This window comes from Lactuca saligna, chromosome 4 (assembly GCF_052625555.1).
Source record: "Lactuca saligna cultivar CGN05327 chromosome 4, ASM5262555v1, whole genome shotgun sequence".
NCBI classification, from domain to species: Eukaryota; Viridiplantae; Streptophyta; class Magnoliopsida; order Asterales; family Asteraceae; genus Lactuca; species Lactuca saligna.
Genome location: NC_136420.1, coordinates 123,654,942 through 123,679,792, shown reverse-complemented (window position 1 = coordinate 123,679,792; position 24,851 = coordinate 123,654,942). Strand labels below are relative to the sequence as shown.

Sequence of the window (24,851 nt, the reverse complement as noted above, 5' to 3'; positions counted from 1 at the left end):
GAACTTGATCAATGGAAAGTATTTTGATAGGCAAAGGTGAACTGCTTAACTACTTGGAAGACATGGTGGGCAGTTGTGCTACCATAAGGCAAGAAATCAAGATTAAGAAAGTTCGGTCCATATGAGTTTGAATTTGTCGTAAACTTTGGTTTTAACAAATTCACATGGATAGGAACACATACACCGTTTAAATCTAAGTGTCATAAGATTTTCTCCTTCATGAAAATGATTGTGATGAATTGCTTTCACTAAGAAAGATTTAAAAAAAAAAGTAGTGATTGTAAAATTGCATTCTCAAATTCGATTATGGTTACGGTATCCATTTCCATGATTTGAGTTGTGAGGTTTGGCAATTAGTCTTAATTGTTTAGACACACATATGAAATATCTAAGGCAAAGGTGTATAAGTTCAAGAAGCTTTGATAAAAGATTATCAAAGCACTAAGTATTAGAAACATGGACTTAAGAAATTCAATAGGTATTGTTTTTCTGAAAGTTAAGATGTTTATGAATACATGTCGAAACTAGTGGGAGCATAAGTGTTATGTTTTATAATAATCATCATGATAGTGGGAGCATAAATGTTATGATTGTATGATTATTAAGGAAAGTATTGCAAGTTGGCAATAATAATTATAGAAAACAAGAGTCATTCTTTGCAAAGTTGTAAGGATGGAATAGTTGTTTTGCTATAATTAAGGGAGAGAATATTATGCTTCATTTTAAATCTAAAGGCTTAGGTTGTGGAATATTAATAAATTTAGTCAAAAGTACATAGTGTGTTCTTAAAATTTCGATTATGATTACGGCATTCCTCTTCACAATTCAAATTTTGAGAACATAGCAAATAAAATATTATGGCAAAAGATTGATAAAGTATTAAATCTTTATGTAAGACATTTTTCATCGTGTCCCATACGCTTCGGGTACAAGATCGATTGCAAATGCTATAATATTTGACCATTCTAAAATTTTCCAAATGTTTAGCGCATTTAGAGGGAAAAAGGACTAGAATCAGTTTTTGACCAAAATAATTAAACAACTATCAAAGGACAATCTAAAGTTCGCCTATGATTAGTTGCTTGTGAGTAGTTGGAAGCATAGTATTGGATGTACCATATCGACATTATTATATAGATAAGATTCTATTGAGAATGAGTTGTCATATGTTAAGTATGGAAAGTTTTCCATATTGGGAATTGAATATTGAAAATCTATGTCTAGATTAGAAACTTTTTTTTTGCAAAAGGATGTTCAAAGGAATGTACTTTGAGTGAGAGACATCATATCTAAGGAATTGTATTGTAACAATCTCCGATAGAAGACTTTGTAATATCATTGTCAATAGTCTTTGTGACTTTGGTGCAGTGACATTACGAAAGGATCATTGCATAACATGTTAGAATCTAGCATATTCTATAAGTAGCAAGAATTTGATATTCTTTCACTTATGAAAAAAGGATTTGGAGTTGTAAAATGAGAATGATTGGAAATGTTTTCAATTTGATCTATTTCACAAAGTAAGAACCATAGGTAAACATTGTGTGCATGCGAAAGAGCATGGGACAAGTGTAATAATTCAAGTAAGAAGTTGATTACCCGAAACGACAAATAATGAGTAATCGATATGGTGATAAATAAAAGGTGTTTTATTTATACTCAAAGGTTTGAGGCCATATGGGATTAGTATTATTCTTGTGTTTCACTTTGCATGTTTTGACTTCCTGAATAATTTAATTGATTAAGAACAGTCAAATAATTCGAACGGGCCACAGTCATTCATATGTTGGAAGTAGGTATGAATAAAGACTATCGTGAATTGGTGTGTGGATTGTCTAAAAGAGTATTAGACATAAGCAAATGTTTGTTGCAACGTTCATGAGTGCTTATGAATATGAATTTGATCATTGGATCAAAGCCACGCTCACTTGGATCACTCCATGGATTGTATCACGAGTGATTGGTGAGACGATAACATCTTATATTCTTGAAACCGAGATGTGTGAGTTGTATCTTGCGAATCAGTTGCACATTGATAATATGTAAACGCACCACTAACCTGGTGTCATAAAACATATTGTTGTGTGTGATTCGGTGAGTGAGTGCAAGCGAGCATTGAATCAAAGTTTATCCGTTCCTTTTTATCCCAAGTAGGATAAAAGCGATATCTTTGGGCCCCTCGATGGTTTAGTGATGACAAACGTAAATGCTCGGCCGGGCTAGGGCTAATTTGATTTGTTCAATTAGTCAGTCATTATAAATCGGAAGTCGAGTAATAGTACAAAGAGAATGATTTGAAATCATATCTCATACGATATCTAGAATGGAGGAATATATGATCCCTTATCTAAAGGACACGCGTATATGATAGGATCAGAGTTGACAGCGGCTTTGGAAAGCTACGATTGCAGATCAGGATCTGAAGTCATACGCATAATAGTTATTAGACTTATCCAAGTGGGAGACTGTTGGATTAGTGTCTAAGTCCACAACTCTTTTGGTATGTACTTGACCCGATGGTGCATGGTCCTTTTGGGTTGCCTTCACCAAAGCAACTTGATAGGATGATTATGGAGAGAAATGATTAAATATGATTTATTAATATATTATGAGAATAATATATTAAAGGAGAAATCATATTGTTTAATTAATATTAGTCAATAATTAATTGGTAATTAGTTTTGTGACTAAAAGAGATTAATTAAACTTAAGGGACTGGAATTGTAATTATAAGATAATTACAATTTGGGCTATGGATTGCCTTATATTAAGGAGTGGACGAATTGTATGGGAAAGCCCATGAGGAAATAGTCCAAGGCCTTAAGGAAAGGAATCTATGGGTTGCTTAGGGCTTAAGCATCCAATTTAGGGTTTCCTTGTTAGATAACCCTAATAGCCTAACTATATATATCCCTTATGACCCAAAAACGTGGCTAAGCATACTTCTAGGGTTTCACACGTTTAGGGTAGCCTCCATCCTCTTTCCTCTTCATCCTCTTGCTCTTGGTGTTTGTGAACCATTAGAGGAGTGATATTTGTGACTCTAAGCTTTCTAAAGTCAATACAAGGAGGAATTGGATTGTTATTGCTACATAACAATCAAGGTAATGTATTAAACCCATTCTTATGTTAATATGATTACTTGTATGCTAGAATTAGGGTTTATAGTCTTGGATAACTTGCATGTACATTAGAGAAACCTAGATCCAAGCATTAGGGTTTGTATGAGCACATAGGATGTTCTTATGACCAAAACCCATCAAGAGTGTCCCATAAAACGCTTGTGTGAGAGTGCACGTCGCGCCATCAAGCCTTGCCCTTTCCCTTGGGATCCGATGTACCTGAAACAAATCCACAACTTGTAAGCTAATGCTTAGTGATTCCCCCACCAGAGAATACCTCGCACACATACCATATTAGCTATAAAAGCTACATATACCACATAAGCCATGCATACATAAACCTGTAAGGATGTCGTGGGCTCCCCCATGGTCTTACACCTTTGTGTCATGGGCTACCGCACATGGTCTTTAACTAGGAATGTCATGGGCTCCCCCACATGGTCTTATATCCAACTGTCATGGGCTCCCCCGGGGTCTTCCATGCAATAACATGCATAATCAACTAGCATATCATATATCACATAAATATCTATCATACTACATAACACATATATAAACATATAAGGATGTTGTAGGCTCCCCCAAGGTCTTATACCATCGTGCTATGGGTTACCCCATGTGATCTTTACCTAGGAATGTCATGGGCTCCCCCACATGGTCTTATATCCAATTGCCACGGGCTCCCCCGGGGTCTTTCATGCAAATTGTAACATAATTTGGTCCGACCTTAGTGCCTTAGATCTATTGGTATGGTGGTAAGACTCACCTCTCTCGAATGCTGAACTAACAAGCTAGAACCAGATATGTCACACGTGTTGCTCCAACTCAACTGTCTATAAGCATCATAAGATAGACTTGTCATAATCCCATAATTACCCTCAAGATCAACCCTGTTCAAACTTGGTCAAAGTCAAAGTCAACAGTCAAAGTCCATAGTCCATGTTGACCTCAACTCATCGAGTCCATCTAGCGACTCGTCGAGTTCCTACTGAGTCCAAACAACCTAATCAAACCCTAGCCAACTCGCCGAGTTGTTTCATCAACTTAATGAGTTCACTTGATATTTAGAAGGTGTGGAAACCCGATCTGACTCATCGACTTGCTAGGGAAACTCGTCGAGTCCCCCTTCTTGTTTGCTTGTTGTGAGGATACACCAAATCCAGGGACTCCAGGCTTAGATATGAAGCCCTAAGGTGTCTAAAAGGATAAAGTTTCCAACTTTACCCTCTAGAACTGTTCCAAATGCTCTAAGGCCCTTATCAAAGGTTGGAAAGCTCCAAAGCTTTGTCATATGGTCCAAAACGCTATGGATCTGAAATCCCTCCTTTCCAGAAAAGTTTCTAGTCCTCACAACGTTCCAAAGATGGAGGCTTTATGGACATGCATGTCTAATGCATGTCCCAAGGTCAAAATGGCCAAAAATAGAGAAATATGCCATAAAACCCTTGCATGGTGTCCTTGCTCGACCAAAGGCTAGATCTAGCCCACCTAGGGACCATTTTTCCCTAGAGATTTATAAAGTTGCAAACTTTATGAACCCTATGCATGCAAGCAACAAGATGTAACACCCATAAAAATTCAAACCAATTTAAACTTTTAAAAAACATTTCAAATTTATTAACTATTACAATCTTGTTTTCAAAATGTATCATATCAGAGTATCCCAGAAAGAAAGTCATAAAAAGTGAGGAGTTGTACGATCATGCGTTCGCCTTGCCACGATCCCTTGATGTACCTGAAACAATAAACTGAAGCTGTAAGCTCGAAAGCTTAGTGAGTTCCCTCAAAATACCGATACACATACAATCCACATAACCTGTTAGCAATATCATAACAACTGAAATCATGTATTGGGTCCACATCTTTACAGACTGGATTACCCCATAAGCCCACAGTGTGAGTCTGGATTGCTTCCGGCCCACAACTCACATCTGGCTTACCATCAAGCCAACAGTATGAGTCTCCCTTATCCCGTAACTGGAATGCTCTTGAATTTGTTGGATTACCGCACAAAGCAGTCTCACCTCAACCCATCCCACATATCATATCAACATGTATGATAACTAATGCACATACACATAATCATACAGTATCACATGTAGTCCTACAGGTCTACCCTAATAGCATATCAACTAGCATACATCACTAACCCAAACTAATTAGTCTCAATAAATATCAGACTAAAACTTAGTGATAGTGACACTAAGTTACGTCAATGGAAAAGGCAGTTGCTATAAGCGAAGCGCTGCCCGAATTTCTAGTCGTCAATTTAACAAGTGAGTGCATAGTTACTTTCATTTTACAGATAGATATGAAGTATTTAATATTAATACATGTTATATGTGCTTATTATCTGTGTTCCTGATACATGTGCTAGATGAACGATTTATACATGTTTTACGTGATTTAAATTGTATATATGTATTTTTATATTTATAAATATATGGGGTAAAGATAGGTAGATGAATTATGAGAGATGAAAGATGATATAGATGATGAGAGGTGAAATATGATGAGAAGCCTTGACTTTAAAGTTGATCTAGTCATCTAGCAGAGTGTATGTAACATCCTGTTCTGGATCGTTTTGTGATTTAAGGCTCGGGGGCCATAATCCAAGTATGAGAAGGTTTTGAGGCTTTAAGGGTGAAAGTCTAGGCCAACTTTGGATATGGATAAGGTATCTTGTGTGATAAAAGAGTTCGGGTTATGCTTTAGAGTCCAAGAGTATCAGAGAAGGCGTTGGCTCGATTTTTATGAATTTTGGGTTTTTTTCGTGGAGTTTTGAGGTTATGATGAGTTGCTCGAAGCGTAGGGCTTCTTGCCACCTTTCTGTGGATATAAGGTTCGTTGGAAACGGACTTATAATGAAGGAGATATGATAGCTTGAAGTTTTGGCAAGATTAGTCCTTATTGAGAAATGGTTGGCAATTGGGTACGCTGGGCATACAGTTTAGTACGTGTAGCTTACTTATACGCTTTGCATGATCGTGAATGCCACCTAGTACGATAGGCATACCATAGGGTACGCTGGGCGTACTAGGTCTAGAAAGAAAACCCTAATATCTTGGAGTGTCCCTATTTAAGGAACATGATGGCCTCATTTCCAACCACCATTTCCAGTATCCAAGCCCTCTCAAACCCTAATCCCATTTCTCTAGATTGTGTGAGGGTTTGTGGCTCATTTGAGTGTTCTTATGGAGCTTGTGGTGAAGAAGGAGTCTTGAAGGAAGGAAAGCTTATGCTTCTAGCGTGTGGATTTGAGTTCTAATCTAGTTGGTGCATCCTCTAGAGGTATCAAGTTCAAAACTTGCTTATTGTTGTGATAGTTTTGGTTTTGGGTCCATTTCTAGTGTTTTATGTCCCAAGCTTGAAGCTTTATGAGTTTGATGAACTCCATAGCATAATACCTGTCCTTTCATGAGTATTTGGTGGTCTAGATTCACAAAAATGAGATCTTGGTCTTCTAGACCTTCCCATGCATATGTTAAGATGAGTAAAGAGAGTCTTAATGGTTATTTTTGGAAGTTAGGTCCCATTAACACATGCAAACTGATAAAGTCGCCAACTTTATCAGTTAGGAGCTTGTAATGAAGCCTCCCCGAGGTTTAGATGTTTTTGGTTGAAGTGGTTAAGTCGCAAATGGAGTTTTTAGGTCTGAGTATTACGCCTCGCGTAAGTCACGGTGTACCCCGCGTACTGGTCTAGTTGCCCCAATCAGGATTTAAATGTACGCCGAGCGTACCAAGGGAGGTACGCCCCGCGTAGTCCCGCTGTGGGCTTGTTGCGTTTGGGCTTCACATCCTTGGGTTGTTTGTTGGACTTAATGTTGGGCCTCTAGGCCATCTTAGAGTATTGTTTTACTAAGATAAGCGTTGGTCTTAAGACAAGGTGCATATGGGGGTTGGGCCCAATTTGGAAAGTTGGGCCGTTAGTGGGCCTATGTGAACCTTTCTAGTCTTGGGCCATGGTGGGCCCAATGAGTTGGGTCAATAGTGGACTTGGTTAGTCGGGTCATCCTTGGGCTTAGTGATGAGGTGTAGCCTTGCATAGTTTTTGATTATGGCGTTGGGTTGTTTTAGCCAGAGTTCATGAACCAGTGTGCAGCGGCAGTGTAGGATTTTGCGTGTAGCGGTTGAGGTGGGTCTTTTCACTATACTTACCTGTGTGGTAATGCATGAGTGCTCGGAGAGTCTTATTGTGTTATTGATCAGAGGGTTTTATTGTTTTATTGACCGGAGGGTCTTATTTATGTTGTTGACCGAAGGGTCTTATTTATATTATTGACTGGAGGGTCTTATTTGTATTACTAGCCAGAGGGTCTTATCTGCTTTATGTTTTATTATGCATTCTATCTTTGTGACTTATGTTGTTATATTATTCTGTATATATGTTGAGCTATGACCGAAGGGTCTATACCGAGCCGTGAGACCGGAGGGTCTTCACTGAGACACATGACCGAAGGGTCCATACCGAGCTGTGAAACCGGAGGGTCTTCACTGAGACATATGACCGGAGGGTCCATATCGAGTCATAGCCATGAGAGGCTTATTATTTGTGTATGTGGTATTTTGGGGAACTCACTAAGCTTCGTGCTTACAATGTTTGTGTAAAATGTGTTTCAGATACATCTCAGGATCGCTGGAAGGCGGAGGCATGATTATACACATTCGTTGGCTTATGGAGATTTGAGGATTTTAGGATACTCTGATATTTTTTTGATAATAACTTAAATAATATGTGATGACCTGAATTTATCAGTAATATTTTGAGAATTAAAATTGAAAATTTTGTCTCGAAATTTGAGGTGTTACAGTATAGATGACGACCACGGACTATTCTAGACAATCCAGTGGAATTCTAGCAGGCTCGCAACCTGTAGGTGTTTGTGAACAACGTGTTCACCAGATGTATTCTAAAAACCATGACAGTTATGGACTTAGTGCCTTACAAATGAATTGACAGTTATGGACTTAGTGCCTAACAGATAACATTGGCATTTGTGCCATTGACAGCTATGGACTTAGTGTCTGTTAGATAACCCTGACAGCAATGGACTTTGTGTCTATTCCTTAGGAAACCCTTAGGAATGAATAAATTAAGAATAAGCGATTCTTAGGAAAGATCCTTAAGAATAAAGAAGATAATGGGGATCAGAAATTGGGCTAATTGTTTGATGATTAAAAATAATAATTATATTATTATGGGTTGAAAACTCTATGTACTCACCAGGTTTCCCAACCCGACCCACTCAGTTTATTGTCTCACATGTGGCTATATGAAAGATACATTATGTCGAGAGATTAAGGAGTATTAGGTCACTAGTTTAACTACTGTAAGGCTTATAATATTTTGTTATGCTTATGTTTCTATATTGACGATAACATCCCAATGTTTTAATATAAATAAAAAATACATTTCTTCAGAAATGTTTTGATAATATCATTATCATATTTTTCTAGGAACAGATTTTGCAATATTATTCTTCAGCCGTGAAAATGAGGATGTCACACATACCATGTGATAAAAGTAACTATTTATACTCTCTTATTAATTTTCATAAAACAATAATTCTCCAATTAAATAAAAGTTTTGATAATGTTTATTAATAATCAAATTCTAATATATAATTAATAAGTGACAACTTGCTATAATGTGTGACTATAAAATCATATGCTATTAGCAAATATCATTCTATAATGATTATTGGACATTTAGATCTTTCATTTCTTTGGTATTTAAGCTTTTTCATTATGGCATGTCTTCTTCTTAAGAGCAACATATTTTGTAACTTGTTCGAAAATTTGGATTCCTTGATACCAATCATATCCTGTCTCATCTCTCATGGACTCCACGCCAAACCAAGACGTCTACTTAGCCACTTATTGGACCTACTTGATATATTCAGATCATGAGATCCGTTTAATACGCGACACTGACTCGACCAAATCTTTCATTTGCATTTAAAAAAGTTTGTCAATCCATGCTAAAGAGTAAACATATAGGCACCACTTGTCAACTGACAATTATCATACATATTGTTTTCCACCTTCAAGACTCCAATGCTCATGGGCTTTTCTTTCATCTTAACTTTCATCTCCTTTTCGACTAGACTCATTGCATCCACACATTTAGAAGGTTTGTGTGGATTACTGAAAATCCACTGGATTTTTTCCGATCCTCCGAGGCGCACATTTGGGTTTTATCTCTTATATCATAATTACGTTTTCCTTTCTGCTTTCCTTCATGATTACGATGCGATATCTTGGAGCCACCTTTTTCTCCTCTAACGTCGTGTTTCATACACATGAAACATATTGATGTCAACTTCCACTCAGAGAAGTGAGAAAGTCACACAAAAGGATTAATATTAGTTGATCTCTACACATGATCAACTTGATGATACCTTTAGCAAGCAATCACGTACTCTTTGATTTGTTTTTCTTTGTTCCAAGCTTCAATCTGCTACTCGTCATCATCATCCGCTTGTAGGATCATACCAAACCTAGTATATCTAGGCTAAATGTACTATATAGTTGGATCTCTAGGGCTAGGATTAATGTGAAGCATTCCCAATATATCACTTCTTACGTCATACTCATTGTTCAATACAAGGCAAATACACACAAGAAGAGATTTTCAGAACTTAATCTATCCTTTGCATAAACAAACTCATTTTTCAATACAAGGCAAATACACACAACAGAGATTTCCAGAACTTAATCCATCCTTTGCATAAACGAATGACCCAAAGTGAATTTATATACCACCTTTTTGGGTGGAACAACGAATTGTTATCTTTGTCATATTTATTACAATCCTATTCCCAACAAACATGATACAATACCATTGTATTAAACGGGGCTTCAAGTATTTAACAAAACCAATCCGATCTAATTTCCTAGAACTTATCCTATCAAATATGTGGGTATATTTAACTAAAAAAAGTAAATCCGCAAGCTTTTGTTTTCTTCCGTTTTGTGATGAAGAAATAACAAAACAAAGAGAAGTGCAAAGGAAAGACAATGCTGAAAGCAACACCACCCACCACCAACAGTTGAAACTGAAAACAGAATCAAACATATCGTTTTACTCAAAGAAACTTGGAAAACCCACCCACCACCATCTTCCATCAAAAACCTATTCACAACAACATACATCCCCACTAGTATCTACCTACTATATATCTTGAAAATCATAATAAAAGAAACAAAAAAACAAAAAAAAAAAAAAAAAAAAAACTGCAACTTTCAAACTCCAATTTTGATGCATCTTCTACATAGCTACACAGGTATGACATCCACCTTTGATGCATCTTCACATCTCAACACTATGCCCTCCAAGCTTCCTGGCAGCATACACTTTGCCCATTGACACCCTGTTGTGAATGCATCCCCCGGTGGAACTATCATCAGCACATTCTCATTCCTCTGCACTACTCCCATCACACTTACTGTGCTCCCTTCCTTGATATAACTACATCATAAATAATAAAAAACCCCAAAACTCTTTTAATCATATTAAATTATTAAAATATTCATTTCCCCACATAATCAATCAAACACTTACCCTTCTTTCAATCTCATCACACGATCATCACTCGACAGGTTTCTCTCACCCAACCACCTCACAAACTCTGGAGACAAATCTTTATTCAAAGGGTTCACATCAACAACTACGGATTCATCCACATAAGGTGTCACCCTTGCTCCATATCCAGTCTTTACCAATGCCCTTAATCCAGATTGGAAATCAGATATGTAAAAATCCACCACATGCCTCTGTCATTTTTTTAAAAAATTATTAATTAACCTTTCACATGATGACACAATCACAAACACAAAAGGCTACTCACTTCTGATGACCTCAGCCCCCATGTAAACTTCCTATGTGTAGGGTTGGCTGCTTTTGAATCCCATCCTCTGTATTCATATAAACTTGTGGAAGTATACACGCATCTTGGAACCTTCTGGAAGGCTGATTCAAGTGGCACGTTTCCACATGTCACCACCTTCAAAATTCATAAATAAAGTTTAGAAAAGTAATATGTGATTTGATTTAAGAGATGTAAGTTGAAGAATGAAGATTACATACCCCAGAAACCTTGACATATTGACCATCTTTTGCAGTTCTAAGTTCAGCATCAGGATAACGAGCAATGAATCCAATGATGGATTGTCTACCATAACAAGTATTCCAAGTGAACAATGCTGCGACAATGATGAAAAGAACCACCACAATCACAAGGAGAATACCATTGTGAACAGCTCCAAGAATAAACCCACCAGCAATGAATCCCATCACGAACAACAGAATCATGGACCATAATATTATCTTCGGGAAACCCTTCTTGAATGAGTAATCATCGTCTTTAGTGAGAGTAGTCACAGCCTGATTGTTAACAACGCCGTGTACTTTCATCGAGCCCTTAGAGTCCAGAGGGCCAGAAAATTTCCGGGGAGCTCCGGATGAAGTTAATGGGCCGGAAGAGATTGGGCCGGATGTGATTAGGCCGGTAGCAGGGAGGACCGGCGGCAGAGGGCCTGAATTTTGGCGGTTCACCGGCGTCACTCCGCCAGATTGAGGACCGGAAGACTTTTTTATAGGTTCGCCGTGTTTATTTAGTGGCCCTGAGTTTGACTTTTTGACAGATACAGGAACGCCGCCGGTTGACACAGGGCCTGATGTGGAGTAGCTAGACCTGGCGGCGTTTGACATGATCGGTCCTGAATGTGAAGCGACGCCGGTGAATGATCCGGTTCTTGAAGGACCGGTTATTGGGCCGGATTTTCTTGATTTTGAGCCGTCAGTGTTGATATCAAACATCTTTCCTAGCTCACCGGATTTCTTGATGTCACCACCGGTGTAAACCATGGCTGAAGAGCTCATGGTCGGAGCTCTTTCTTTTGGCTGCTCCGGTCGCCCTGACACATACAGCCCATTACTGAGCTGATGAGATGGGAATCTTGAACCCATCGGCTTTTCTTGTAGTTGCTAAACACCCTGAAGACAAATATAAGTCGATTAAACAAATGGCTTAAGATTTCAGATAAATAAATGAACAAATCGTTATAGATCAGAGATACATAGCATGTTCTTCATACCAGACTACATCTTCAAGTGGTAGAAATTAAGAAAGCCGATAGTTTTATATAAATGGACCTCAGATTGTATGATTTTACAAGTATAAAACGTAATTCAAAACCGGACCATCCTAGAAATAGGAAGTGGTATATGCTTACAAATTAAAACATAGCGTATAAGCAACAGATAGTTGGTCCAACAAAAAGCTAGATCCCAGAAAAAGGGTTAAAAAGATGGCACATAAGCACGAACACACCCTTTCAGTATCCACATAGCATGCCTACAAGAGTAGATCCGGGGAGTTTAGATGCTTGTAGACATCGAAACAACAACAGATAACAATTGCAAAAGTTAAGAGGAAGAAGTGATAGTTAAATCTATGATATTCGACATTTCAAACCCAAAAAAGCATACGAGAGCACAAAGTGAAAGACATTAAAAGGGATTTCATGAAAAGTGCATTCATGGCCGATTTACTTCATTTTCGAGATTTGTGTTGGTTCATAAGGGGTTAGCCCAAATACATGAGGAAGAAACAAGTAGAAAGAAGATCTAACAACCCCCAAATAGAAAAAAGTAAACATACATTAGCCATGTCGCCATTTTCATCCGAAACAACAGAATTGAGTAAAATCAAAATAGGGTGAGGGGTGAAGGGTGAAGAGGGTACCTGGGTCTGAAGTGAAGAAATCAAATCTGAAGGGGATAGGGGAACATGTAGTGAACAATAGGGGTCAGAAGAAGAGGCAGATGAGTAGCGAGCAGTTAAGAATCAAGGGGTGTTGATGTGATCCCATCGACATATGATATCGGTATGAAAAAAATCTAATCTTTTCTCTTTTCCTCTCAGTCGTGAGAGAGCAGCAACAATTGGTGGGTTGTCTCTTCGCCCCCAAATACCCTCAAACACACACACACGAGATAAAAATATATAAAAAAATCGAAGTGGCCAGTACAGTACTACCTGATATACATACAACTAGGAGAGAGAGAGAGAGAGAGAGAGGTGGGGGTAATATGTAGATCACTATATTGTAATTAATAATAAATTATTAGATGAAGAAAAAACCCTCCAAAAATATTTAAATAAAAAAATAAAAAAAAAGGTGGAAACAAAAGACAATGATGGATGGAAATCCTCTTCCCATCTTTGCGTATACTTGTTTAGGGGAGAAGTGTGGTGTGGCCTGTGGTGGGTCGACCCGACTCAAACAACTGAAGTCTCAACAATTTATTGTTTTTTAAAATAAAGTGGTTGTGTAATTAATGAAACATAAACAACAAGCAAACATCTGGTCTGGATGACACTAATTCTGAAAAATGCCAAAAACTACTCTCACTCCCAAACAAAAGAGTCATTAGGCATGATGTGTTACTTGTATATGTATGCTATTGGTTTTTGTCATTTTTACTTTTTGTCGTATTAGTTATGTACGGCAAGACTCTCCATAAGTATTAAATATTGTGACACAAAGCAATTGAGCTACATAAATAATGAAGAACACCACATGGAGGTGCTCGAAAATGCCCAATTATGTTGGTTGATGAGTTTGATAGTACTATAAGCAACATTTGAATTAAAATGAAAGTAAGGTAATAAATACAAGGTGAAGGTATGAGGTATGTATGTATAAGTTGAATGAGACGATGATGATGAAACGGAGGATAGAGGAGTTGGTGATTTGGTGGGGGCTGTGCTGTGCTCAACAGAAATTGATAAGGAAATATTACCACCTAATATTATTACCTATACATTCATGTCCATTCAATTCATCATTCCCCAATTTGTTTTTTTACATTTACTTTTCACCACAACATATAGTATATATGTAATACTAATATACAATGGAAAACCCAATGAACTCCCCTCATCAATAAATTGAAGTAGGCCAAGTGTAATGGTAAAAATGTAGAAAAATCGTAGACATGTACTTGTTTGTTGTGGAAGTTGACAAATGAAGCAAATCCACACATTTAAGTTTTGATACGTCATTCTTGAAATTAGTTTTGAATTGACGGTTGAAGAAACATCATGGCCATCACCATATATTTATTTGTCGACATACTTACACAAATACTGCCAACTCTAATAACGTTAACATATTAAATCCAACTGAAACTATAAGATCAAATATGTCGTGTATATCTTAAAAGAAAAGGAAATAAAAAATAAAAAATACAAATGCAACGTAACGTTTATCTAGAAAATATAGTCTTGATTTTAAAATATTAATTATTTTATTAGAATTAGAAGCACCGCTTAAAACGCCACGTGAGTGTCGACTTACCCCCCACCGCCATCCGCGAAAGGCTAATAAAACACAAGAACCCACCCACATCCGGTTCATATCTCAAAATCAAACCGCCGTTGCCAACATGAGAATGAAGACTTCTTTCATCGTCTTGCTTCTCTCGTTACTCATGTTCTTCCTTTTTACATCAGACTCCATTCAAGAACAGCAGCAACAACAACCTCTTCCTCTTCATATGAAAATTAAGACTCTTCTCACAAATATCCAGTCCTACCTATTTCCTCCCAACCTGGAGTAAGTTATTCCCTTTTATTTTATTTTTTTATTATTCATTTGTGGGGAAAATCTAAAAACAAACAGCTAACATTGAATTTTTACGAATTGTTCTAGTTTCAGAGGAAGCGTTAGTGTAAGCAAAGATGAACCCAGAGTGACCGGTGCAAGTGAAACAGAAGGCGGCGCTGGGGACAAGTTTAAAGAGGCTGTCACCAAGAGCCTAGGCGAAGGGAAAGCAACCGTTGAGGAAACTGCCAAAACCGCCGCACAAAAACTCAAGGACACCTTTTCTTCCCATCATGATCCCCAAGAAGACCTCTGATCACTATAATGTAGAAAACATCTTTTTTTTTTTTTTTTTTTCTTGTAATCGGTTTTGTATTATTAAGTAAACATATTTTATTTCTTTTGATTTTGCCGTTTTTGAATACGTCTCAAATGGCTCCACTCACGCGCATTGGAAAGTGTGAACACAAGATTCTGGATATAATAAAGCAAGCAATACCATCAACAACAGACAGACAGAGAGAGGTTTAATGAATCATGTGTGTTTTCCTCGCGCAACCAAAAAATAAAAAAGATAATTGTTTATTTTGGGGCAGTTTCTTGTAATCATCCTCCACCTTTGAGAACCAAACAAGAAACGACGGAAAAAGCGGAGGGGACTTCAATTATTCTGATACTCCCAAAACCGAGCGCCACTGCCAAAAACAAAATAATGAAATTTTAAGATTAAAATAGTAAGATGTGTATGTAGTACTAGTAAGAAGGTTGGTTATACGTGAGTGAGTGAGATAATTGAGTAGCAGGCCAGAAAACAGATTATTAGATATCCAATAAAATTATTATGTCCTATGGGGTATAATTATTATTGTATTCTAAAAGCATGGAAAAGAGAATTTCCCACTACCAAAAATACACAATTAAATAAAGGCCAGGCCGAGTAATCATCATACTTAACATACAAGGGTAGTAGGACGTATTTATACAGGACTACTTATCACACACATTCACGCTCCTCATCATTCTTTTTTTTTTTTTTTTTTAATTTCATTACCGGACAGAAAGTGAAACATATTGATTGATATACAAATTGTTTCTACACAGCTTCAAACTATTCTTAATTGTAAGATACTTTTCACATGTTCCATGACATTGCCTAAAAGCTTCCTTCCTGTTCTAAAGTGCTCACACTGCGGAGTGGAAGCTTTTGTGAAAGGTGATAGTTGAAACTTTGATTAGGTTATAAACAGCTTTCCATCAACTTGGATGAGATTGAGGGTTATCTTATCGCCTTTCATTGGGGGATGCACCTCGGTTTTTGTATGTGGTTAACTTTTTGGGACTTTACGCCCTTTTACTTTAAACAGAAACCAACCAACCTACCCGATTAAACATCATTATCATTACTATATACAGCACAAAAGATAAATAAAAGTCAAAATATCAAATTTAAGGCCTACACCCTACTTATAGTATGTGTGTGTGTGCATCTATGTCTCTTTATCCGTTCCTATAAGTCCGTCTCTAATTTATGATTCCATTTATGGGCTCGAGGATGATTAAACAGATATCTTGTTTTATACTAAACAAGGTTATGCACACTAGTAGGGTCCACATGAGGGCTAAAGAATATGGTAAAAATTGTTATCTAATAAAAAAATATTGTCATTAAGCATCACAAACATGATAAATCAGAGCCTAAACATGAGTTGTAAGACTAGAGGCATATGGCATGAGCATGTGGTATCAAACTTTGGTGATAAAGCTAGTAGCCCTGCATTTCAACAAGATCTAGAAGAAGCTAATGAGTTCTAAATCAGGCTTAAAGCAAGTCGAGTTTTGCTTTACACAAAATGATATTACGATTATATAGCAAAAATATATGTTTTATTGCATATTAAAATGATGTTAGGACACTTGGTATTGGAAGTCGGACATGATATATACTTATAAAACAGCTGTAAATTGACCACGGGTTACTATAAGTTCATGTAAGACGTTAACAGTTATTCTTGCACCAAATTCGATAAGATGTTTAGGAAAAATGCTACATTATAGAACCATAACTATTCACAAAGCTTAAAGGTTATATTTTCCATACATGTGTATATAGAAAGTTATTTCGTGTACAACTTATGAAAAGTTTGAAAAGAAATGGTTGAACACTTGAACTAAAAGGTAAAATACTTTGTTGATGGGAAGTAGATCAACTTTGGTTAAACCCATGTTTGGAAGTTCGGTTAGTATCTTCTAACAATGTTTAGATCTCCAACTAGGGTTTTGAATGATCTTGAAAAAATGGGTCACTGGGTCAGTACATTTTTCTGGAAGGCTCCATGAGTGTATTTGGTTAAAAACATTAATGGTTCAGTTGATCATAATTTTGGATATGGCTTCTTTTATGACAAAATGTAAGTAACGGTGTATAGGCATGACACACAAGGTTGATCATAAGTTGGCTACATGGTTTCTATGATTGTATGATTTGGAAAGGTTGCTTCGTGTTATGTGGGGGTGGGAGTGTAAGGAATAAAAAATAGTGTAATCCAAGTTCCTTTAAATCAACAATCCTTGTCCAACATAGTGAAGACACCTCAGAGAATGTAAGGAATGGAAAATATTTGGATATTGTGGTTATGACCAGCGACTACCTTATGAATGACTTAAATGTTTTGAAACAAAATTACTTTTTAAGAAGGAGCCAATGAAGGAACTTTACTTATGGATTTCGGCTAGAAGTAGAACTTTAGTCCAGTTGGGCCAGAAGACTCAAACTCCATCGCTTGATTCTTTGAATTTTGAATGTTATATTCTGGCTAGCTCCTTGCTAATTTTGGTTTAAGAAAATTCAACTTGTTAAAAAAAAAAAAAAAAGATGCATCTCTAAAAAGGAGTAGGAACCACAGGAAGTGGTAACGATTTTAATTGTTTGTTGTATTATAAGTTGTCAAGAGATAGTATTATACGTCTCTCCGGTTATGTAATATTGTTGTATCAAACCACGATGATGTAACGAAAGATAATCTGAGCTATAGAACTTTCTAGTTTGTATACAGGTTGCAAGATACTGAAGATGAATGTGGATGGGGTGTTACAATATGTATGAATGCATACATTACATATACACACAAAGCCTAATCCAACAAAATAACTATACAATGAATAAACTATATACTAAAAAAACACATGCTCAAGCTTAAATCTATTCATGTTTTTTTTACTTATTTGGCATTCTCATATCAGTTGTACATCAAACAACAAAAACCTGTTGCTTCACCTACTCTACAAAAGCATAACATGTATATTTAATTTTATAATTCTTCAGTTAATCCCAAGTTTCATAATTTGTGACATTCAAATCTCTCCACTTAAAGGGCAAATTTGTCCGGTTTTTAAACTTGTATTTATGACATATCAATTCAGGAATAAGTTCAACACCACATCCAGTGTGCAAAACGAACTTCCTATAAGTTAGCAGCAATTACTCAAAATCAACTGTAAATACAAACAGTCAAACACCATAAATGCCAGTACAACCTCGATTATATATTTATATTAATTCTACTCTTTTGTCCTCCAGGCTTATTTTGGTCCCCTCCTCCAGTAATATGTGTTATCCCAGGAAGAATATGCTATAATCTTATTAAGGTTATAATGTAACTAGTCATCTTTCACAGGTATTGTATCACCACATTTAAATTAATCACCACATTAAGACAACACATATAATGTAACTAGTCATCTTTCACAGGTATTGTATCTAAATCTCCTTGGGGTTATTTCAAGCATCTCCTTCTATTCTATTAGTATCCTATATAGAACTATTGATCTTCCCATATTACATCTGGGAGGAAATGCGCATGCTTCAAAAGCCTACCCTAGGATGTATGATAAGGAACATACAAACAAACACCAAATGTTATCTGTCACTAATTTCCACAAGGACAGAATGAAACGGCAATCCATGGCAATGAATTGATGATGGCCAATCAGGGTCTTGATCGACATGAATCAGATAAAAATCAAATTTTACAACATACTATGTAAACGGGGATCAAAGTCATCATTTGTTAGAATGTAAAGTGATCTAGACTCATTGCTACGCATCCGCAACTATCATTCCCCAATATAAATTCACATAGAAAAGACAACAACAAACAGAAGTTTCCTTTAATCGTTCATGTCCACATATGTTAACCGATTTCAAAAGTGTGGTAGATCTTATTCGCGATAACATTAAAATAAAAATCGACCAAACTAACGGATTTTACCTCGATCGGATAAGCAAATCAGTGGCCGCCGTGCTCTTTGGCATGCTGCTGATGTTCAAGGTGGCGTCGCTCCTCAGGAAGGGCGACGAAGTAAGAGAAGATCATGCCACCAAAGCAGATATGGTAGAGAGGTGCGATCGAGTCCGTCAGGATGTATTTGGCATGGTAATTATCCAATGATCTCTGAATAAAATTTTTCGCGTTGCTCGTTGTCACCATCGGCTTCACATGCGCCGGCACGTCTTTCACTTTCATTCCCTTGATCTCGCTGAAAAATTTCCTCATCGCCATTTCCACACACAGAGAGAAATATAGATCGAATCTGCGAAACCCTAACCCTTAGCTTGGTTGATTGAAGAGGTAATTGGGCGAGCGACTTTGTGGTACTATTGACGAATCCCCGTTTCCTTTTTTATTTTATTTTTATGGTTCAACAAATTACGGAAATCGCCTCGGTGGTTTGGTTAAAATTACGAGTTTGGTTCCTAATTTTTTTTGTATTTAGACCGTCCTTGTAGTATGATTTCATTTCGTTTTTAGTCCCTGCCACATTTGAAAAAGACTATATCACCATTTGGTTTTTATTTGTCAATTTTTTATTAATTGTTTATTATTTACTAATTAATAAAAATGATTTATATACATGTGGGACCCACTCATATTGCTACTTCCATCGGCAACACCGCCCACCTATTCTGACACCACTACTATCCATCTATTCCGGAAACACCACCTCCCATATCATCGATTTCATCAGGCAACACCCCAAGATCAAATCTCGGAAATCAAAACCAGACCAAGATCAAATCCCGAAATCAAAACCAAATCTGGAAATCAAAACCCAAAACATAATCTGAAATCGGAGATGATAGAAAATTTTGATGTAATCCCAAAATCAAAGATGATTTTCAGAAGAAATAGTGTTAAAGGGGAACGACACTCTTTGCGATTTTTGATTTGGCGATCCAATTTTCAAAGATTTTTTATGGAGATAATGGTAGTCGGGGTTGCAGAGAAGGAGACGGTGGTGGTGGTGGTGGAAGGAAACTACTATCAAGGATTGACAGGTCTGATTGTCTCATTTTTCGGCACAGCGCTCCACCTACGATGGTGGAAGGAAACAGTCGCCAAGGCGATGGTGGTGAAGCGATTTAGATTCAACGAAGGGAGGTGCTTCCTGTGTTTGGTTTATCCCAGATGATGGAATGGTGGTGTTAGATTTAGGGATCCAAAGACAGTGCATGTTATAGAGAAGAATAAGGAAGACGAAGATAAGTTTCAGTCGAAGGGAAGGATGAGATATAGGGTAACGTTGAGGAGATAAAAGAGTTCAGGTGGGTCCAACATGTTTTAATATTTTTTAATATAATAAATAATAAAAAACTGAAAAATAAAAAACAAAGGGTAATACAGTCTTTTCAAATGTGGCGGAGACTAAAAATGAAATCATACTGTAAGGACGGTCCGAGTACCAAAAAAAAGTTAGGGAACAAACTCGTAAATTTGACCAAACCACATGGACGATTTCAGTAATTTGTTCTTTAAGTTTTGACATTGATAAAATTGCAAAAATGGTCCCTATCGTTGGCAAAAATATGTGTTTTTAGTCTAAAAAGTTTTGATGGTATATTAGTGGTCTAATTTTAAATATATTTTGTAGTTTTGGTCCCTATAATTGATATTCTTGTGTGTTTTTGGTCCATACTTAACTTAAAATGATGAATATTCCCTTATATGATTCTTTTTTTAATTTTTGTAGTTAATTTCTTATTATTTCAATTAAAAAGAAAAAGAAAAAACACAACTCACTTACTTACTCTCTCTCTCTCTCTGTACCACCATACCACACAAATACAATTGTTTGTGTTCTCCATCTCTTCCCATCAACCCTTTTACAGATGGGTATAGTTGTGTCATAACCCAAAACTGAAGAACACACATCCATTTCATAGTATACAGATATGAAAACTCTTCATCTTCATCGAATTTTGACATCAATGTGAACGCAGTTTAAGTTCCGGCAACCACTTTCGGAAGTCCTTAAAGAACAGCAGCCAAATGAACTTTGGTACCTTCGACCAACCAAAGTTGTTCATTTCTCCACCATTCTTCTAAATCAATCCATAAACATAGAAATGATTTGAAATCCACGGACAAAATTTAATTTTTTTGAAATTGATTATTCTTGAAAACCCATTACCTATAAGCTTTTTTAGATTTCGAAATTGATTTCTAGTTCTAGAAACAAACCCAGAAATTCGATTGCTTGAAGAGACAACCCAAAAAATCGATTGTTCGTTTGTGTATTTATGTGTTAAAGAGGAGTTGTATATGCATCTATGACCCCCACTTCAAATCATCGATAGGTTCAAACATGACTTTGACTCATCTGTCGGCCATAAACTGTTCACCACCATTCATCGATATATTTAACCAGGATTAGGGTTGATAAGGAAATGCAATTTTAGATCAACAGAAGAACCTACATCTAGATCTAAAGTGGTCGTCGAAGTTTGAAGGTAGGTCTTGGCCTAGTTTGTTATCCTATTCTTTAGCCGTTCTCCCACCGCTAAAGGATTCATGTCCATTGGGTGGTTTGATTTGGGTTTAAATTCCTCCATCGTCTCTGTTGATCCAATTGGTCGCTCCTTCCCCAATGTACAAACAAATTGGTGGTGTCTGAAGGTTTTCGGGTGGCATCTGGTGGCGGACGGTGTTGGTGAATGGTGGTGGCAGTCGGGGTGTTCTTGAGAGAGTGAAAGAGATGTAAGAGGGGTAGAAGAGATGAGAGAGAGAGAGAGAGAGAGAGAGAGTATATGTGTCTGAGTGAGAGAGAGTGACAGAGGAATAATGGGATATTCAAGAATTTTTAATTACTAAAAATCATTAACATTAATAAAATATAAATAAACAAATAAGAGGGGCATAATCATATTTTTAAGTGGTTAGGGACTTAAACTGATAAAAAGATCTGATTTTAAACCTTTTGTGCAACATCAAAATTTTTTGGATCAAAATCATAGAATTTTACCAACCACAATGATCATTTTTGCAATTTGATCTTTGACATTTTTTGAATGCAATACAGATCAGATCCAAACTTATGTTTTTTATACTACATAATTAGCTTAATTGGTATTATAATATATTAAAAAAGATGTTTGAAATAGTTCATATGCTACTAAAACCTAATAAGTGATAAATTGTTATTCGGTGATTGATAAATTTTGTTTATATATTTAAAATGACCAAAAATACAATGGTAAAAGGGTAAAATGGTATGCATCATGTATGTTGTTGGTGATAAACAAAGGAAAATGAGGTTGCAATCCATGTAGGTTTTCTTAGGATTAAAACAATCGAAAACAGTAAATTGATTTCCACATATACTAAACATTTTAAAATAAGTTATAAGGCTTTAAATAAGTTAGAATAAACCGACTTATCAAAATTGCTCAATAAACATTTTATGTATCTAACACTCAAAAAATACTAATTAATAGTATCAGTAATGAAGTAGTAATCTCAAACACGCTTGGGGCCTCCCTAAACATTTCATGTTTACATACATCTTTTATTGAGATTATTACTAGACTAACAATAATGGAAGAAGCCCCGTGTCATAATTAAACATGTTTTATATTTTTGTCAAAGGTGACCTTCCCATCAGATGATCACCAAATTATCAAGAATTATATACAATAATAAAAGGATTAACCACTCAATTTCGAGTTAAATTAAGAAAAATATATTACATTACACATAAATTCATACACAACTTGCAACTCTATTTACACCATGAAAACTTAATTCTTCTTTACCTATTCATACATTACAACATATGATATCATCAACATTGACACACTAATACCCCAACCAGGTGGGTGGTATGGGCTGAAACTTCTGCTTTGCACAACCAAGCACATCATAATATTCCTCCATTCGGCTAAAACAATCCCTGAAATCCGTAAACAGCTTCTCAAACACCTTCCACAGGACTTCATATGATCTTGAATATGGGAATGGAAGAAATGCCTGTAGATACAACCAACATCAACATAATCATATCCATAACTTGCAACTTCAATCTAATTAAAACCTTCTCCATCATGACTGCCCCATCTGGATAAGACAGGGTATGACATGAACTGACAGGACAGGACAGAACAGAACAGAATCAGGTTATAATGTGAAAGATATGTTGAGAAGACGACTTACATCTCCCTCGAGCGCAAGGCGCTTGAGCAAGAGAAATGTTTTCTCACTTTCTTCTAAATTTTCAATGACTGCCAACCAAATTTTAGAAGCAAGGTCATGAGCCTTCTCCTTTGACATGCCACAAGCTATAAATTGATCTAAAGAAACAATTTTGTAATATACGAAAAGACACTGGTCAATAATTTTTAATCTGAGGGGTAAATTTGGTATAAATTAATTCATCAAGTAAGTCAGCAATTAATAAAGTGATGCAGGAAGAAATACAAAAGAAAATGCAAGCTCACCTATTATGGTTCCATGAAGTATTCCAGATGAACAAGGCATTTTTGTAATCTCAAGTTGATCTTTCAGGTACAGATAAGTATGACCTACAAGCTCATCCATTTCACCATCCAGTGAAAATAAATGTTTGCTCACATATAATGCAGCATACCTCCTGAGAAAGTAGGGTTGTTGACTTGTTGTTGAAGATGTATAGTAAAGAATCCATATTGTTCATAATAATTCTGTTTCTGACAACTATAAGAACTTGGTTATGGCATGTACCTTTTGCTTGATCCTTGAGGAATTGGACCAGGCCACCTTTTAGCCTGGGAAAGTAAAGGAAAACTTCTGATAAGAGCAGCATGCCACAGGCATTCTTCTTGAAAGAGATGAGCCCATTGCCTTGATACACAAGATACTACTCCCCAGTCTATGATGGGAACTCGGTTAAAGATTTCAACGAGTAGATGATCAGGGAGTTTACCAAAAGGATCATCTGAATTAGGTAAACAGACACTTCTGTTCTTATCCGCCATTACCCTGAAGAAGCATACGATCAGCCAAGCAAGGATCGTATAAGTATAAGAGAGGAGATACTATCAATTTTTTCTAGATAAAAGTTTCAAATTAGTCACAGTCAGTTAGCGCCCCTTGTTCTTCTACTTGGTTAAGATGGATTATTCTGCTTATTAAGTAAGCTAAATTTTTGGAAGGGCAAAGAAAAATATTCAATTTCTAGTATCTATTCGGCTTGTGGTTAAAAATTAAAGCACAAACATGAGGGATCGTATAATATGGAGCAGAAATTACTTACTTAGTGGTGAAAGGAGACAGGGGAAGCATCTACAGCAGATATTCAACTGATTGTTGAAAATTCCGCATTCATCAAGGACAAAAGTCACAGAAGAGGATCGAGAAGAAGATGATGAGATCAACAGAAAACGGCAGCAGCAAAGGAGATGATGGATGAAGAAGATGGATCAGTAAAGGAGGAAGCGATCGATACGTGAGAGATGGAGAAGAGGAGACGGTGGTGGCTGGGATGTCATGTCTTACTTCTTACATCATAAAAGTCGGAATATATGATTTTTAGGGCAAATGACACAAAAGCCCCTTGTCGGATATTTATATCATTTTAACAGGTTTTCAGGTAATCTATTATACCAGGAAACCCTTGAATTTTTTAAAAATTTTGTATTCTTTTAAAATTTTAAAAATATTCAGATTTATTATTATTATTATTATTATTATTATTATTATTATTATTATTATTATTATTATATGTTAAATAAATTGTACAAAAATATTTTTATATATTTAAAAATATATTTTCTTGTATTTAGTATTTAAAAATATATTTACTT

At 36.3% G+C, this 24,851-nt stretch overlaps 3 protein-coding genes and 1 long non-coding RNA gene across 5 annotated transcripts; 1 reads left to right on the top strand and 3 right to left on the bottom strand.

The window, feature by feature from the left end:
* Positions 1–10,148: 10,148 nt before the first annotated feature.
* LOC145042738 (protein SHOU4-like) lies at positions 10,149–13,164 on the bottom strand. 2 transcript variants are annotated; one of them, XM_078991206.1, is made up of 6 exons: positions 12,874–13,164; positions 12,362–12,483; positions 11,214–12,122; positions 10,975–11,130; positions 10,689–10,900; positions 10,149–10,595 (listed from the first exon to the last, which is right to left on the bottom strand). In XM_078991206.1, exons 3-6 carry the CDS (start codon positions 12,093–12,095, stop codon positions 10,403–10,405), a joined length of 1,443 nt encoding a protein of 480 aa, XP_078847332.1. In that variant the 5' UTR covers positions 12,096–12,122; positions 12,362–12,483; positions 12,874–13,164; the 3' UTR covers positions 10,149–10,402. The 2 variants fall into 2 exon arrangements, with proteins under 2 accessions (XP_078847332.1, XP_078847331.1); XM_078991205.1 differs by lacking the exon at positions 12,362–12,483 and having other exon boundaries at positions 12,874–13,163.
* Positions 13,165–14,466: 1,302 nt separating this feature from the next.
* Positions 14,467–15,143, top strand: LOC145042737 (uncharacterized). Its single transcript, XR_013680739.1, has 2 exons — positions 14,467–14,749; positions 14,846–15,143. It is a non-coding gene; the product is annotated as an uncharacterized LOC145042737 (long non-coding RNA).
* A 45-nt stretch (positions 15,144–15,188) lies between these two features.
* On the bottom strand, positions 15,189–19,404 carry LOC145042735 (uncharacterized). The gene is made up of 2 exons (XM_078991204.1): positions 19,006–19,404; positions 15,189–15,432 (listed from the first exon to the last, which is right to left on the bottom strand). Exon 1 carries the CDS (start codon positions 19,294–19,296, stop codon positions 19,024–19,026), a length of 273 nt encoding a protein of 90 aa, XP_078847330.1. The 5' UTR covers positions 19,297–19,404; the 3' UTR covers positions 15,189–15,432; positions 19,006–19,023.
* A 3,314-nt stretch (positions 19,405–22,718) lies between these two features.
* On the bottom strand, positions 22,719–24,584 carry LOC145042734 (uncharacterized). Its single transcript, XM_078991203.1, has 5 exons — positions 24,302–24,584; positions 23,770–24,027; positions 23,508–23,659; positions 23,224–23,360; positions 22,719–23,040 (listed from the first exon to the last, which is right to left on the bottom strand). The coding sequence occupies exons 1-5, from the start codon at positions 24,328–24,330 to the stop codon at positions 22,870–22,872; spliced, it is 747 nt and encodes a 248-aa protein (XP_078847329.1). The 5' UTR covers positions 24,331–24,584; the 3' UTR covers positions 22,719–22,869.
* Positions 24,585–24,851: the final 267 nt, after the last annotated feature.

What these genes read in the sequence shown, in the direction of transcription:
- LOC145042738 (XM_078991206.1), bottom strand. Translation starts at nt 12,095, where the DNA reads ATGGGTTCAAGATTCCCATCTCATCAGCTCAGTAATGGGCTGTATGTG. An exon ending in AATATGTCAAGGTTTCTGGG is followed by an intron (nt 11,131 to 11,213) that starts GTATGTAATCTT and finishes TGAATTTTGAAG; the next exon opens with GTGGTGACATGTGGAAACGT. An exon ending in GTGATGAGATTGAAAGAAGG is followed by an intron (nt 10,596 to 10,688) that starts GTAAGTGTTTGA and finishes TTTATGATGTAG; the next exon opens with TTATATCAAGGAAGGGAGCA.
- LOC145042735 (XM_078991204.1), bottom strand. Translation starts at nt 19,296, where the DNA reads ATGGCGATGAGGAAATTTTTCAGCGAGATCAAGGGAATGAAAGTGAAA.
- LOC145042734 (XM_078991203.1), bottom strand. Translation starts at nt 24,330, where the DNA reads ATGCTTCCCCTGTCTCCTTTCACCACTAA. An exon ending in ACTTCATGGAACCATAATAG is followed by an intron (nt 23,361 to 23,507) that starts GTGAGCTTGCAT and finishes TTGTTTCTTTAG; the next exon opens with ATCAATTTATAGCTTGTGGC. An exon ending in GCCTTGCGCTCGAGGGAGAT is followed by an intron (nt 23,041 to 23,223) that starts GTAAGTCGTCTT and finishes TTGTATCTACAG; the next exon opens with GCATTTCTTCCATTCCCATA.